Consider the following 12416-nt stretch of genomic DNA (forward strand, 5'->3'; position numbering starts at 1 on the left):
AAGCTGCTGCTGAACTGAGTTGCATGGGGAGAAGAGAACATTTAGTGCTGTCACAATTTGAGAAAACTCTTGTGTTTATTGTTTGGTTTATGAATTTATTACTGAGTTTTATAAATTTCTACCTCCAGCAAAATTAACAAGAAAACAAATTTTTTTTTGTTTGTGCCATCACAATATATGCTGCATCCTGAAGGACACTTTTGGAAGACTGGTCTACCATGGTATAATATTCACACTCGGACTTGAAACAAGCAGCAGTTTCCATTTTTGCCTGTTCTCCATCAGTCCCTTTGAAAAGTGATAAGCAGGTCCAAAGTGCTGCAAAACTTCAAAACCAGAACAGATACTTTGGGAAGTGCACTTCTATGACACAGTATTCTTCCAGTGATATCAGTGTACAGGAAAGGTGGGGATAAGTTTAGATCCTCAAAAATGAGCCTCTGTTTTGCAGCAGCTATCAAAACAGAGTGTGTGTCTGTTTCTCTGTTGCAAAAGAATAAAATATTAGCATGTTGTCTCTTTCAGTAGCGTAAAATATTATATCTGGAAACTAATTTTAATTTCATTTCTCTATGGAAAAGGAAAAGACAACATACTAAGGAGAAATGGCTTTCAATGTTGCATTTTCTTGTCTAATCTATTAGAGTAAGAGCCTGTGCATCATGGACCAAGCAAATAAGGTGTCTTTGTCAAGGCAAGCAAAAATCCTTGGATTGGAGCTCCAAAAAATGGACAATTTTTGAACCTGACACTTCTGGGATTTGTGTCCAGTGGACGATTTTTAGAGAGGATATGGAAATACAGATGGGTGAGACGGCAGAATGCTCTGCAAGGGACCTCACTTGAGACACACAGCTCCAAGCAGCCAAACTCTCAAGTGTCAACAGCTTCCAAGGCACCCGGGATAAAGATGATACCAGAGGGGAACCCTCAGTGTTGGTGAAAGAATGCAATGGTCTTGGCTGAGTGGAGTGGCTTTCTCGAGCAGCTCAGGGGCAGCAGGAAGCGCCTGAGGGTTTGAAATGGAGCCACCAGAGGGAGACATAAGGCCGCACACATCAGAGCTGTGCCATCTGCTGTCTGCGGGTAACGCGTTCATAGCCACCTGCGCTGCCATGTCAAAGCTCAGGCTGAATCAAACTAATTGTTGTGGCAAACAACAGCACCACTAGGCCACCAGCACTTGTCATTACCAGTTTAACCTTGCCTCTGGCAAAGCCAATGCATGTAATCCCAGGGACAAAAAACAACAAAAAACCCCCAAACCAACCCAAATCAAACAAATAAACTGAACCACCACCTAACAAAACTGCCTCAAACAGAATTCTTGTTGTTGTTTTTGCAGATCTATGCAGCCTTTTGGAGGAGTTTACAAATGTGGCTCTGTGCTGTGCGCACATAATTTGTTTATACGTGTTACTGTTCTACTTGTTTCAAACTGAGATTCCAAGAAACCATTAAGTTTCCGCAAATACTTTGGCATGGGCCATTGGAATAATTCTAATAAAGTTCAACCTGCGGGGTGTTTTTCTTAGAGTGTATTGCAGGGAATTAATGTTTTGAAAAAATTCCATGGAACGTTTCAAAGTAAATTCTACATTTAAAATAATCCTTCAAACGCAAGAATATAGACTACAACAAAAACACTTAGTGAACTGCTCATAAGAAGGTGATTCAGACAAATTCTGTTAGATTGTTGTTCTCTAGGGATGTTCTTTGTCTTTTTACTCTTTGTATTTGTCTTTTTCTTTTTTATGTCCTTCCTAGACCATTTCTAGTCATAGTGTAAAATAAGAAGGCTAAATATAGTAATAAAGTAATAAATAATAAAATAGATTATAGGAATAAAGTAATACATAATAAATAAATTTAGCAACAATGAAATTGTAAGCAATAAAGTAATAAAGTAAATGCAGCTGCTTGAAAAACTCAAGCTACAGCTGTCAGTAAACACTTGTAGATTTCTGCTCTGGATCAGAATGGAAAAAAAACAAACCACACAAAATTATGACAACGTTTATGGGAAAAAAAATGGTGAATTATTTTGACAATTTTCATTTTAGCAATTCCAAATGTAAGTATTTTCAGGCTGCATCAGCAACAAATTGTACTCCTGATGCCTTTCCCATTGTTGCCTCCCTTCTAATCCTGTTGTTTGACTATGGGAACTCCTTCCATAATACCTCAGTTTGTCCCTGATTTTAAATTATCCTGTCAGTGTTAGAGACTAAGAAAGAAGAAGACATAAAATCTTGGAAGGGTAAGAAGTCTGGAGTTAGAACATGTGATTGGCTGGTCAATCACCTTGTCATATGGGACACTACAGGGAAAAGGAAACCCATGAACAAGAGAGGCAGAAACACAAAAATGAAAGAAAAATGTAACTGTGATAAAGATGAGAAACAAACCTGACTAATCTCAGTGACTGATGGGATAGCAATAAATTCAGAGGCACAGTGGGGCAACTGATAAGGATGCAGACTCAAAAGATGCAGGATGCTGGAGACTCGGCAGTTGCTGAAGATTCATGGAAAGGAGAGGGTCAGACAAAAAGGGGTGTAGGAGGAACTAGGCGCCTGTAACATGAGACTGGTCACCACGTTGGTGACTGGTCATGTTGACTGTTCTGGTACCTAATTACTACAATCTGTTCTGTCTTCTTCTCACATATTTTCTCATCTAACTGCATAGTCATGGTCTCTATCTCATGTGCATGACTGCTGCAAGGACTAAGTACCAGCTACTGGGTGAACTGATGTGATGAATTTGGTGCTGGCAACTGGATTTAGACCAAGGGTTTTGGTGCCCCAGACCAGTAGTGGCAGCTACCAAAGTGAGTGGGGTATCAGTGCCAGTCACTGGGGCAGAAAGGGGCCTTGGCCACCAGTCACTGCGGTTGAAACAGTGCACGGCCAAAAAGCCACAGGACCAATAATATGAGGAAACATGAGGAAAGGATCAGCGTGAGGAAAGCTGGTAGAGCAGTTGTTAGAAAGGATGAATGCTCCTTGTTAGAAAAGGAGGTAAAAATATCTTTTTGCACCCTAAGGATGAACTTAGAGACAACACTGAATTGCTCATAAGCACTCTGGAGCAGGAAGAGAGGAGAACATTGCTATTCCAAATGCAGAATGGTATCAACTAGGTCTTATTAGTGGTGTTTGTGCCAAGTATGTATTTAGGCTGGAAGTTAGAAGAATCTCTTACTGGTAGAGGAATAAGATTGTGGGATACCTTATCAAAGGAAATATTTTGGCCCTAATGCTTCAGCTAAAATAGATCTCAGAATGATTATTTAAAAATCATTATCTTATTATTATTTAAAAATCTTATCTTGACACGGTTACCCGAGTTCACAAGTTACTTGCGTTTATCACTTCTGTGTTTCTGCAGAACAATTGGCTCAGAATCTCATATTAGCAAATATGCTGAAAAAGATAAAAGCAATTCTAAGACCCTCTGTGCAAGGCTGGTCTTCAGCCTTCCCCCAGATATTCTTGCTGGAGTATGGCCATCTCAGCTACTGTCATTCTGTTGCAGGAGAAGACTTCAGAAAGCAGGGTTCATGTGTTTCTTGATTCACCACTGTAGCACTAGGTCTTGGAGGACTTGATATTGTGTGAATACTCAGATTTCTCTAAGAAAAACTGGATGCTACTCCTCTTTTCTATTGGCTATTATGCATACATGGGTGCACACACATATATGGGTGCACACACACACACATGGGTGCACACACACACACACACATGCTTTTACCTACGTACATAATACATTTTGTGTTCCCACATAAAATAGTGAAAACATGGCACATGTTTTCTGCACAAGAACTCTGGATTCTCCTATAACCTAAGGAAGCCTCTGCTTTTGTGCTGCTTTGAAGTTTTGCAGTAATTGATAACTGATGTGGCTGCTTCACTCTCATGAAAGCACGTAAAAAAACCCCTGTAGTTTTGTGCCTTAGATATTTTGCATCCCAATGCTGCCTGATGTTAACCATATATAGTTGAAATTAAACTTACTTTTTTTTTTTTGGTAGGTGTGAAATGGTCTGATGGTCCTACTCTTTGTAAGTGCAATGAAGGTAGTGATGAGTACAGAGTGGTTAATGAAAGAGACAAATAATTAAGACCTTAGGGACTTAAGTCTTCTTTAGGGCTGTTGATGGGAGAATGGAAAAAATTCAGCCTGAAGGGTGCTGAATGGGGTGATAGTTCAGTTCTTCCAGATATTGAGCATCTCTAAGAATCAGCACATTTTCCCCTTTCACTGAAAGCAGCTGTCCATAAGGACTAGGCAGTTTTTCAGAGTCAGGATACAGCACGGTGAGAATTCCCACTGCTGCTGCTGCAGCATCCTAAGCTACTGTCACCAAGTGCAGGCTTACAGAGAGACACAAGACAGCACCTGCTCAACTTCTGCTGTTTCTGTTTGCCCCTGTGTGAGTTGCCGTAAATCCTACAAAAGGGCAGAAGGAATGGAAGTCCTGCAATCTACCAGTGTTGACACAGCTTGTTGTGAGGGTGACTGGACAATCTTTGGTGATGGCTGGTATGTATTACAAAGAGCTGCTAGTAAAATACAGACATTCCCCTGTGTAGGCCTGATACTTAGAAATGGAAGTAAAACATTAGGTTGATGCATGTCGTTGTCTGGAGTTTGTCTGATCTACACTGTCAGCACACACTTACATGAGCTACACGGCATTTTGAAGTTTCAAAGTTGTTCTAAGCATAAATCTGTTTAATGATGCAGAAGCCTTGTCAGCTCTTCATAAAACCCTTAAGATGCAAGAAGCTTTGTCAGGATCTGCCTCTTATTATCTGCTCACCATTGCTGATCAAGCAAATAGCTTGCTGAGTTCTACCACTAGAGCTGGCACAAAAGCTGTGGCTCCTTGTCAACGAGCAGTGCCACAGAAAGGGACCTGGGGGTCACTGTCAAGGGCAAGTTGAACATGAGCCAGCAGAGCCGTGGAAGCCACCTCCGCCCTGGGATGCATCAGGCACAGTATCACCAGCTGGGCAAGGGATGGGATTGTCCTGCTCTGTTCTGTGCTGAGGTGGCTTCACCTCAAGTGCTGGGGACAGTTTTGGGTGCCACAATATAAGGAAGATATTAAACTCTTAGAGATCATCCAAAGGAGAGCAAAAAAAGATGGTGGACCACCTTGAGGGGAATCTGTAAGAGGAGTGGCTGAAGTCACTTGTTCTGTTCAGCCTGGAGGAGACTGAGGGGAGACCCCATTGCAGTTACAACTTCCTCGTGAGGGAAGAGGGGGCAGACACTGATCTCTCTCTCCTGCACCCAGTGACAGGACCTGATGGAAGGGCATGAAGCTCTGTCAGGGGAGGTTTAGGTTGGATATTAGAAAAAGGTTCTTCTATTCAAACAGGTTCCTCAGGTCAGTGGTCACAGCACCAAGCCTGACAGAGTTCAAGAAGTGTTTGGACAATTCTCTCAGGCACATGGTGTAACTCTTGGGGATGATTCTGTGCATGGCCAGGAGTTGGACTTAATGAGTGGGTCCTTTCCAACACAGCTTATTCTGTGATTTTATGAACCACAGATGAAATATGCATGTACTGAAGCCTTGGAAGTTGTACTGAGTATTTACTTCAATTTTGCTGTCTGCATGAAATCCCCACATCCCTATGCGGGGATTTCATAAATGCCACAGGAAGATCCACTTACATGATCCATGCTTCTTGCTACACAGATGTGATGGGGGGCATTGAATTCACTGTAAGTATCTTTGTAATCATGCTACAAATGTGAATTTTTTTTCCCAGTCTTTCTGGTGGCTTTCTGGTTGCTTTTGTTGACTATGCCTGCAAAATCAAATGTAGCCTTGTTTTTTGTTTTTGTTTTGTTTTTCTCCAGAATAAAACCCTGAGTGAGGAAGATGCTTAAGCACATACTAAAGTACAGGTTGCAGTGCTTTGTTGAAAATTTGTAGGTTTTAGAACATGTTTAACTATAAACACATACTGAAGAGCTTTCCTATATGGAGACTTTTCCCCAGAATAGTAATTAGATAGCAACTGTTCAATTGAATTGAACTGAATTAGCGAACCCTCTCTGGAATTAAGGAGACAAATTATTTTTCATTTTCTGTTTAAAATGCAGATATTTGTGAAAAGAAAGAAAAGCATCATTTTCTTATACAAAGGGGTCACTTCCTGCTGTTGTTAAATATTTTGAATTGTGAACATTAGTTCTAGTATTAAAATTACAGAGTGAGACATGGAAATTTCAAGAAAACTGGATATTAAAATCAAGGAGTCTCATCACATAATAAAGGTGAATTTAGGTCATTGGCCAATGGTCAGTTAGGATGGCCTGCTTGCTAGGGGAGAGATTAAATGATACAAAGGGAAGTTTTCAATGCATTGCTTTTTAGAAAGCCAAAAATTATCAGCAAGCTGTACTGTCTAGAAATATCTGAGTTCCAATCACAGATTTCAGTGCAAATCAGACCTCTTTGTTAGGCACTGCTCAAATTAGGGATGCATTGAAGTAATCAGTATTCTCTTCAAAATTTTTTTTTAATTGTTCTTTGTTTTTTCCGTTCATTTTCATTGCTAGGGACTTAGGAGCCTGATACTGAAGTGCATGTACTGTGGAAGGGGAAGGAGATTTCTTCTTGTACTGTGAATTCAGATACCTATATACCTGATTGTAATGTGCCACCAGTCATGGCTGTCCACCCGCACTGTGGATTTTAGATTAGACTTCATATACAGTAAAAACTGGAAAGTGAGCATGGGAAAGATATGCATTGGGTAATTGGCCTAAAACATGCTTGGAAAATTGGCAAGAGCTTGGGGCCCAAGTGTTTTGAAAAGCAATACAAAGACTAGCATGGTACTGGTTACCAGTCATGTCCCTCTGAAATACTGACACTGTGGCCAAAAGTGTGCAATGTCTTTACTAATGACCTGTATGATGGGACAGAGTGTGTTCTCAGCAAGTTTGCAGATGCTCCCAGACTGAGGGAAATGTCAGATGCACTGGAGAAGAGGGATGGTCTTTAGAGGGATCTTGACAAGACAGAGAAATGGGCTGATGAGAACCTCCTGGAGCTGAGCATCAGCAAATGACAGGTTTAGTTTGAGTTCCCCAGTGCATCTCAAGGCAGACACTGAGCCCATGCAGCAAGTTTGGTGGAGGCCACAGATGCAGAGGAGGCTGGAGGATGGCACAGGGCAGTAGGGGCAGCAAGAAGGGGTTTTTTCAGTTTGGGAGTGAAAGGGAGTTCATCTGGCTGTCATCAGGTCCATTGTGGCAGAGCACTGAAATAACAGACTCCTCTCAGGGATGCACCAAAGGCAAAAGACAGTCATTGCAATACAGAGCTCTCACAGAAGATTAGAAGATACCCACCTTTCCTGGGAGGTTTTCAGTGCCTAGGCAGGGACACCCAGTGAGGGCAAGGTTCTCCCCTCTTAGGCATCTTCCTGACTTCATAGCCCAAAGGAAACAGATGAAGTGTCAGGTTGGCTCACCCGTGAAGAAGGGAGGAATCTGTGAGCCAGTAGATGGAGGTTTCATTTAAAAGTGAGAAATCTGGATTCTTGAGTGAGCTCTTCCATGACAGAATCTTGCTGTTTACACTTTTACTGCTGCTTGCCTTCTGTGCCCCCTTACCCTAGAAGCTATGCAGAGACAGGAGCACTTGCCCTGTGTGTGTTGCTTCATGGTGAAGTAATTGGGAGCGTGAGACCCTTGCTCAAGTCTGAGCCCCGATCAGGCGCAACTGTAGCCTTTTGCTCCGTGAGGAACTTGTTGGGAAACGTGGGATCTACCCCGGCTTATCGCACATCACCTGTGAGCAACACAGGCACTTCGCTTTACGAAAGTACCATGCGAAGTGCACGGCAAACAACAGACGCGACAGAAACCGGGCTAAAAGACGCAGCACGGCTAAGGCAGGGCCGGGACTGGCGTTTCTGGGGCCAGGCCAGCAGCTCCGGGCGGTGCGCGGAGCCGCGGCCGCGGGGGCGGCGCGGTGCGCAGGGGGCGGGCGGCGGGCGGGGCGGCGGGCAGCACCATGTGGCCGCGGCTCCCCGCCCTCCCGCTCTGGAGCTGCGCGGCGGCGGCGGCTTCCGCGGGGCGGCTGGGGCAGGCGAGCCGCCGCCGCTGCCCTCCGCATGGAGCCGCGGCCGCCCGGCGCCACCGCCGCCGCGCTGACAGGGGCGTCCGCGGCGCCGGGGGCGGCGGGCGGCGGCGGCGGCGGCGTCGGGGCGCCCTGCGGAGGATGTGGTGAGTGACGGAGGCGCCGCGGTGCGTGTGAGTGTGAGGCGGTGTGTGCGTGCGCGGGTGGGCGTGAGTGAGGGTGGGCGCGCTCCCGGCGGGCCGCGGCGCTGTGTCCCGGGCCCCGCGGCGCTGTGTCCCGGGCCCCGCGGCGCTGTGTCCCGGGCCCCGCGGCGCTGTGTCCCGGGCCCCGCGGCGCCGTGTCCCGGGCCCCGCGGCGCGCTGTCCGCGGTGCTGAGCGCGGCCGGGCGGGCGCGGCCCCTCGCTGCCCCGGGCGCGGAGGGAGAGGCGCGGGGAAGGAAGGAGGCTTTCCTTCCCTGGCTGCCTGCCTTGCGGGGTGCTACCCATGCTGTCTCGGCGGACAGGCACGGTCGCTGCGCGGGGTATGGAACTATCTGTCCGGACCTGGCGTTGTGATCCGGTCGTGGTAGAAAGCAGACGGCAGATGAGACCGTCAGTGATCGGCTAGACCACAGGGTGACACAAACACAGCGCGGGGTACCAGTCCAGAGCTGCTGCTGGTGTTTTCAGTTTGCAGGTCTGGACACTATCTGCTCAACATCTGTTTGCAGCAGACAAGATAAGCTAGCTCCTTGGCACCCTGCAGTTTTGCAAATGGAAACGTATACTCAGTTTTTGCCATGCATTAGCTTAAATGAATTTGAGGTCAGCCAAAACTTAGATGCATTATTCTTATATTTTCTTAGTCTTGAGTCACATCATGACTGACACTGATTGTCGGGGAACAATATGTCCTTACTGCTAGGAGGAAATACATTTCTTAGAGTGCAAACTCCTCTCAATGTAAAAGAAGTAGTTCCAATACACTTATTTTCAAGCCTTTCTTTCTTGTAGTCAATATTCAGCCTCTCTTTCCTGCAGCAGCTAAACATTTTCGTCCTGTGTTATCCTGCAGCATTTCTTGCAACAAATATTCTTCATTTGCATAAATAATGACCATACTGTTGCATTTTTGGTATTGTGTTCATCTTTGATTCTTTAAAACTGTAATTTCTCAGAGCTGTTATATATGTGTGTGTAGGTGTGAGGAAGCCATGCTTTGCATTCAGTTATCCACAGGTCTTAGCTCCTAGATATTCTCTCAGGGAACCAAACTCTTCAAGCATTTTGCTGTAAATGTATAGCACTTGGAAGATTGTTGGATTTTTTTCTGAAGCTGAAAGGAGTTTGCCTGTTTAATGGGTAGTCAGTACTGTTTACTACAGGCGTTACCAGCCAAAGGCTTGAGAGGAGTTAAATTGTGTGGCCATGAGGCTGTTGTATAATCAGCCAGGTTAGCCATTGGCAAGGTCTGTTTTCAGCTGCACAGAAGATAGCCATGTGTATTTCTAAAGGTGAGGTCTGTCCACAGAATGAAAGCTGCCACAGGCATTCCAGCCTGTGTAAATTGGAGTCTGAAAATCTTGACTCTGGGAGAGTCACAGCCTGTAAAATCTAGGCTGCCTTCAGCACCTACCTTTGTCATTCAGTGGAATCTGTGTTTCACTTGCTGATATGTCCCACCTTGTAAGTCCTATCTCACACTTGCTGACTTTCGCCTGTGCTTTTCTGATCAATGACACTAGATGAATTTCTAAATTGGTTACTGAGATGAGAATGGCAATTTTGTTTGAATTTACTTTGAAGAAAATGTTACTCTTCTTCTCACTGAGATGTTGATTACTTCTCTTTAGACTATGGGAGAGAAAAGGGGAAATTTAAGAAAATCATGATCTGCCTCACATTCATAACTTTTCCTTCCATTTTGCCTTGTATAAGCCAGCACTTCTGCTGGCTTTAAGCAGATTTCACCATGGGCATAAATTTTCTCCAGTGTTTTGAAGGCAGAGGCATAATTCCTGAAGGCTTAGGTTTGTAGGTGTTTTGCTGACATGATTAATCATGCAAATAATTCCAGGGACTTCCATACTGGACTGCTTGTCTGACTAGTGCCAAGAAATATATGACATCTAAGTAGAAACCCATAGAAGCAGATTAACTGGGAGACAAAACCTCAGCAGAGGGATTCATCTGGGTCTCTTCATCTCCGTGCAGAGGACAAAGTGAAGCACTCAGCCTAACACTACTTGTTGCTTATGCTGTACCCATGTGTCCTCTCATAAATTCTGCAGGGCTGTCAAATGCTTCCCATGCCGCAGCTGCAGCAGGGCCAGGAGAGCACTGGCCCACAGCTGGCAGAAGCGGGCTGGGAGGTAAAGGAGTAGCGGTGCACTTGTTCAAGTACACAAGTATACAGCTCCTGCTTGCTGTGTAGCCCAGATGTTCGTGTTACAAGTACCCTGTCACCTCTTGCCATGAGTTTCACTGTCTTCAAGTGCAGATGTAATGGGCAAAAGTTAAGTATCCCATGTGTTTGAATGAGCCAGCTTTGCAGTCGTGGCAGACAGAAATGGCTCTTCCCTTACACAATTGAAGATGTGACCAGTTGGCAAGCCAGGGTGTGTGTGTTTGTTGTGTGTTGACCACAGGCGGGCACTTTAACTCTTTTGTCATTATAATGACAAAATCAGTAATATCTCATTTGTATTTGTGTAGGCACAAATTTGTTCTGAAAAAATATATTCCTACTAAAAAAGTTTGTTTAAATGCACTGATCAGGGTGCCTAAAATCCATTTAATCTAATGAGCAAATAAATTTTATAAGTATATGAAATGCAGAAGATTTGAAAGTATTTTTCATACATATTCATCAAGTCAAACTGCTTAAGGTTTGATTTTAAATGTAAGCAACTTAAAAATGCATTTGAAGACCTGAGTTAAAAATAGTTGACTTGCTGTTTGCCTGCACCAAGGAGTCTATTTTTGTCTTTATTCGGTAGATTGCACACAGGCATTTCTGGGGAGTGTTTCAGGCCTCCTTTTTAGAAATCCAGCTCCTGGATTTGTGTGTTAAATCATTTTGGTTTGGTTAGCAGTCACGTTTCTTCCTGACATACAGATGTTTCTAATCATATAGATAAGGAAGGAATACAAAAGTTTATGCTAACCTCTAAACATGTTTTCAGCTCGCTCTTTTGAACAGTGACTTGATTTCACCGTCACTTTCAAAACTGCACTGAAATTCAGGGGAATGCCCACACTTGAAACATCCTTTTAATACTTGACTCTCCTTTGCACTTATGATTGATAGATTTTCCCAGCACTACTGAAAATAAACCCATCAATAGTTCATTTTTAATGTTTTTATCTATAAACATCAGTTTGAGGGTAGCTAAGACTGATTAATGTATCTCTTAAAAATAAAAGATATGACACTATCTGGAAATACTATTTTTAGAGTTTATGTGCATGTTTTGTTGAATTGATTCGCATATATAGATATTTAAAGCTGTATAAATTCTATGTTTAGAACATGATATAAGCAGAAATAGATTCTATGTATTTGTATGTGTTCAGTATAAATATTTATATACATGTTTGTACGTGTTCATTATAAATATTTATATACATATTATGTACATGTAAAACAGATATATGGAGTATGGAGAGGGGATTGATATCTCTTCAAATTAGTCTGTTATTTTGTAGTTAGCAAGAGAGTTCTGTTTTCATAATCTGAAGCAATCAGCCTCGGTTCAGAATCTCTGAAATGACTTTTTTGTGTTTCTTAGATAGTTTCTTAGTTCTTTTTGAGATAAGTACACTGCTGTAGGTCTGGACAATTGATCCTGATGAAGCAGCCTGCCTGAGTGATCCTTTTGGGATTTCATCTGTGACAGCTGCTTGAATTGTGGGGGTTTTCTCCTTTTTCCCCCCTCTGTTTGCAGGGATTTTAGCTGCCTTGCCACTAGCTCTGCCAAGTTAGAGGGTGGTGTTTCTACCTGGGTTCTGCAGGCTGAAATTTGCTGCCTTTCCAATGTGTCTGTCAATCGTCCTAACAGCCAAATTCTTGAGATGCTGGAGGGCTCCTTTAGTGTGAGCACTTACCTTTCCTGCTTGTCTGGGCCCCAGTCCTGCACCCTTGAAGCAGGTAGGATTTTTGATACTGCCTCTGGTACTTGTAAAGTCTCTGTTCTGACAGGGACCTTGCATTGCCAGGAGGGTGCAGCTTTCTCCCACATCTCACACACACTAATGTTTCTATTTTCATGCTAAAAATAACAAGGCTGCCAGACCTTCTCTTCCTGGTGCACACATGC

At 43.7% G+C, this 12416-nt stretch overlaps 1 protein-coding gene and 1 long non-coding RNA gene across 5 annotated transcripts in view; both read left to right on the forward strand.

Moving 5' to 3' along the window:
- The window catches only part of LOC135290615 (uncharacterized), a 54302-nt gene extending 52427 nt beyond the window's left edge, over positions 1–1875 (forward strand). The window contains exon 6 of one of the 2 annotated variants that reach the window (XR_010353368.1): positions 645–1875. This is a non-coding gene — a long non-coding RNA (uncharacterized LOC135290615). Of the gene's footprint in view, positions 1–193 lie in introns of both variants that reach the window. The other variant, XR_010353367.1, reaches the window with a different exon arrangement.
- A 6222-nt stretch (positions 1876–8097) lies between these two features.
- NRG1 (neuregulin 1) overlaps positions 8098–12416 on the forward strand; it is a 444984-nt gene continuing 440665 nt past the window's right edge. Inside the window, exon 1 of one of the 3 annotated variants that reach the window (XM_064404531.1) lies at positions 8098–8265. In XM_064404531.1, the coding sequence (XP_064260601.1) occupies positions 8154–8265 (112 nt within the window). In that variant the 5' untranslated portion in view covers positions 8098–8153. The remainder of the gene's footprint in view (positions 8266–12416) is intronic. The other 2 variants (XM_064404536.1, XM_064404537.1) reach the window with 2 other exon arrangements.

The sequence above is a fragment of the Passer domesticus genome, chromosome Z (assembly GCF_036417665.1).
Source record: "Passer domesticus isolate bPasDom1 chromosome Z, bPasDom1.hap1, whole genome shotgun sequence".
In the NCBI taxonomy this organism is placed as follows: domain Eukaryota; kingdom Metazoa; phylum Chordata; class Aves; order Passeriformes; family Passeridae; genus Passer; species Passer domesticus.